Below are 3,322 nucleotides of genomic sequence, written 5' to 3' on the forward strand. Positions count from 1 at the left end.
TTGCAACAGGTGTAGGAATAACATCACTACGGAGCAGCTTAAAAAAGCAACACACCCGAAAGTTTTGCCAAACCTTAGAAACATTATGGGAAACATCGATACGAGCAATTGGAATGGACAAAATTGTGCTTATATTTTGAGTTATATGATGAATATTGAACCTAAGCAACTCAACTCGTAGCTTCATAAAAAGATAAGAAACGAAACTAAAAGAAAAACATAAAAAAACAATAAATCGGAGATAAAAACGATTTTAGAGATATTTTTTTTTGAAACGTGAAATCATAGAATTTATTCTCGACCTTGTGGAACCGTAGTATGGTAAGGTTTATAGATACTGGCGAACAGAGGGAGTTACTCGTGGGACTTTTAAAAAGGTGTCTGGCCGTACACTTCCCTTTACCAAAATCAGGTCCTTGTGGGATGTTGATCCGACCCCCGGACCCCTGTTCTGAAAATATTTCTCAAACAATTCGTTTTTGCCACTTATCATGACCTAAACTTTAAAAATGTGGTCAAAAAAAATTAAGTGAGTAAAAATTAGTCAAAAGCATGTGCCAGAATTTCTGAAGAAAAAATATATAATTTATTCAAAAGTTCAACTCTTCGCGGTTAATATTTTACATTTCCGATGACAATGTAATTCGATTTAATTTCATTTTCACTCATATTTTCAATGGTAACTTTTCATTCTGTATATCTCAGCAAACAAAATCAAAGAAAAAAGAAAAAAATGAAGTATTTTATAACAAATCCATAAAAAATACCTTTTAGGCCAATTTCATCATGCATCAAACAAAAAATTAAAGTATTTCTTCATTATTCTTAATAATATTCTCAACAAATACTCCAAATAGTTCACTGTCATCATACTTCGTCCCCAATAAATTGTGCTTACTCAATACCAGTCCATTGCCGAAGACCACTTTGGTTTTCCAGTAAATCTTTTGCATTGCTTCCCTGTACACTACCTAAGGGGAGAATCACAAAAGAAAAGAATAGAATTAATTTTTAAAATAATCGACAAATAATCGAAAAAGAATCAATAAGAATTATTAAATAATAGAAAGGCAATTTTTAAGTGAATTGCCCCTGTACACTACCCGAACATCGTTACCGGGATGGTGAACATTCAACTGATGTGCTGTAAATTCATACAAATCCAATGCTTTAAACGTGCAGTTTGGACATTGCGATGATATTGGATGCACCTTCAAATGATTAAATAGTTTCTTGTGATCAACAATGGCTTGACAACAGCCAGTGATCAAATGAACACTTTCGTTGTTATAGAATTTCTCAACATTCTCTTTGAACAATATGTGTTTATTGCCATGGTGAACTTTATAGTCGATTTTTGTTTCAAATGTCTGGTGACAGAGTCCGCATAAACGGTTTTTATGTCCTTTCATCTCGATCAATTTCTTCAAACTTTTATCGCTCAACGGAATCGGACAAAATAAATTTGTTATGGAAATTGAAGAATGTTCGTTTTGGAAATGTTCTTCCACACGGTCACCGATATATTGGCATAAGCTGCATTTCTTTGGATCAAGCACATCAACTATAGCAAATTTTTTATTTGAATGTACATCGCCGTGATGTAATTTCAATCCTTGATATGTCCCCATCAGATCGCAATAAAAACACTTGGCCATTTCGGCGATGAAAAAACGAAATGGTTCCTTGTGTGTGGCTAACCAATGTGTAAGAACCTCCTGACAATTGCCAAAGCCAATAAATTTACGTTTTTCATTACCTTCATAGCAATGATAACAGTAAAACACCGTCTGAATACGGTTCAACTGAGTGCTGGTCTCGGTTGGATCAATGGCCTTTATAAAAAAGTCGCCCGGTTTCAGCACCAATGAATGTGTTTGATGCGATTTCGTAAAATGTTTGATCAGCGATACCTCATTGAAACGTGTCTCCTCACATTGTGAACATTCAAAAAATCGGCGCAATGTTTGCAATGTATTTTTGGTGAAAGTAAGTGTTGTCGTCGAATCCGGCACCGTGAACTTACGCAATGTATTGGTCGTAAAATCAATATCTAATGATTTGTGATGAATTTTAAAGTGTGCCGACGCATGTTCCATAGTGTAGGAAAACTCAGTGCATAAATTACATTTCAACATAATTTGGAGTTGTTCGGTAATCTCTGGCATATTTGATTTTTCACGCTTACAATAGTTAAATTTCATTTGTTTTTCGGGATGCTCGCGAATAATATGCAAAATGACATGGTTCCTCTCGGAAAATACCCGCTCACAGAATAAACACGAATAAATAAATTTACCATGCAATTCCATATGCTCCGACACATCATGCAGAAAGGATTTTCCAGTGGCATTAATTAGTTCGGAGCAATGTAAACAGCCAAAATTTTCGTCGGTATTTCGGTGTTTTTGACGAAGATGTGCTTTGAAATTGGCAAAACCATTTAATTGAGTGTCACACCATCCGATACCGCACTTGAAACGCTTCGCTTCTTCAATGAAAACATATTTATTGACAACTTGGATCGGTGTCAATGGTGTTAGGTCCGGAATCAATATGATTTGTTCGAAACCAATGGCAATTTCGCCACCGCATTTTTTATGCTCTTTTCGGAGATGCTTGGTCAGACGATTCTGATCGGTTTGAATGTAATTGCATAATTTACACATAAAGGCCGTCAATTGAGCGCCAGAGAATACATCAAACGATGTATTGGGCTCCATTTCACCGGTGTGGTATAATATATGTTTCTTCCACTCGGTCAACGATAAGGAACGCGGTAATTCACAGAAGAAACAAATGCCCGAAATTTGATCAAAATGCGGAGTGTAGATGAAATTTTCAGTACGGCGCCGAATTTTTTCAGCCATGGTCGGCGATGGTCGTGATATTAATAATTCAAATTCTGCATGAACTTTCTTGTAATGAAGGATCACATTTGTTTCAAGGGTTTTACACAGCCGACACTGGAAACGATGCTTGGCATAAATCACATTTGGATCGATGTTTTTCACATCGTCCCATTCAACTATTTCACCTTCCTCTGTAAAATAAAGAAAATTATTAAATTGTTTGAATTGCATTGAATGAAATATTTTTTGGATAAATTCCATTGAATATCAGATCGAGAGGTAAGTAAATTTTATATGGGGAACTATTCTTTGATAATTGCTTCGCTGTTATAATAAGCTACTAATTGGTTTACATTTTATCGTATACCATTGTACCTCAAACTTGTATAAATATCGGCTCCCAAGCCTGAGATTTGGAAGTTAGTAAGGGAAAGTGGGGTAAAGTGATAAGGGTTTTTGTGCACATCCAT

At 35.5% G+C, this 3,322-nt stretch overlaps 1 protein-coding gene across 1 annotated transcript; it reads right to left on the minus strand.

Annotated features, from left to right (window-relative positions):
* Positions 1-614: 614 nt before the first annotated feature.
* LOC116351141 (zinc finger protein 271-like) lies at positions 615-3,043 on the minus strand (the record flags this gene model as incomplete). The annotated part of the gene is made up of 2 exons (XM_031783201.1): positions 615-971; positions 1,104-3,043. Coding segments are annotated over 2 exons (2,108 nt in total), but the record flags the coding sequence as incomplete, so codon positions are not given.
* Positions 3,044-3,322: the final 279 nt, after the last annotated feature.

Source organism: Contarinia nasturtii, unplaced genomic scaffold, assembly GCF_009176525.2.
Source record: "Contarinia nasturtii isolate CC-2019 unplaced genomic scaffold, AAFC_CNas_1.1 Cnas_scaffold_4705, whole genome shotgun sequence".
In the NCBI taxonomy this organism is placed as follows: Eukaryota; Metazoa; Arthropoda; class Insecta; order Diptera; family Cecidomyiidae; genus Contarinia; species Contarinia nasturtii.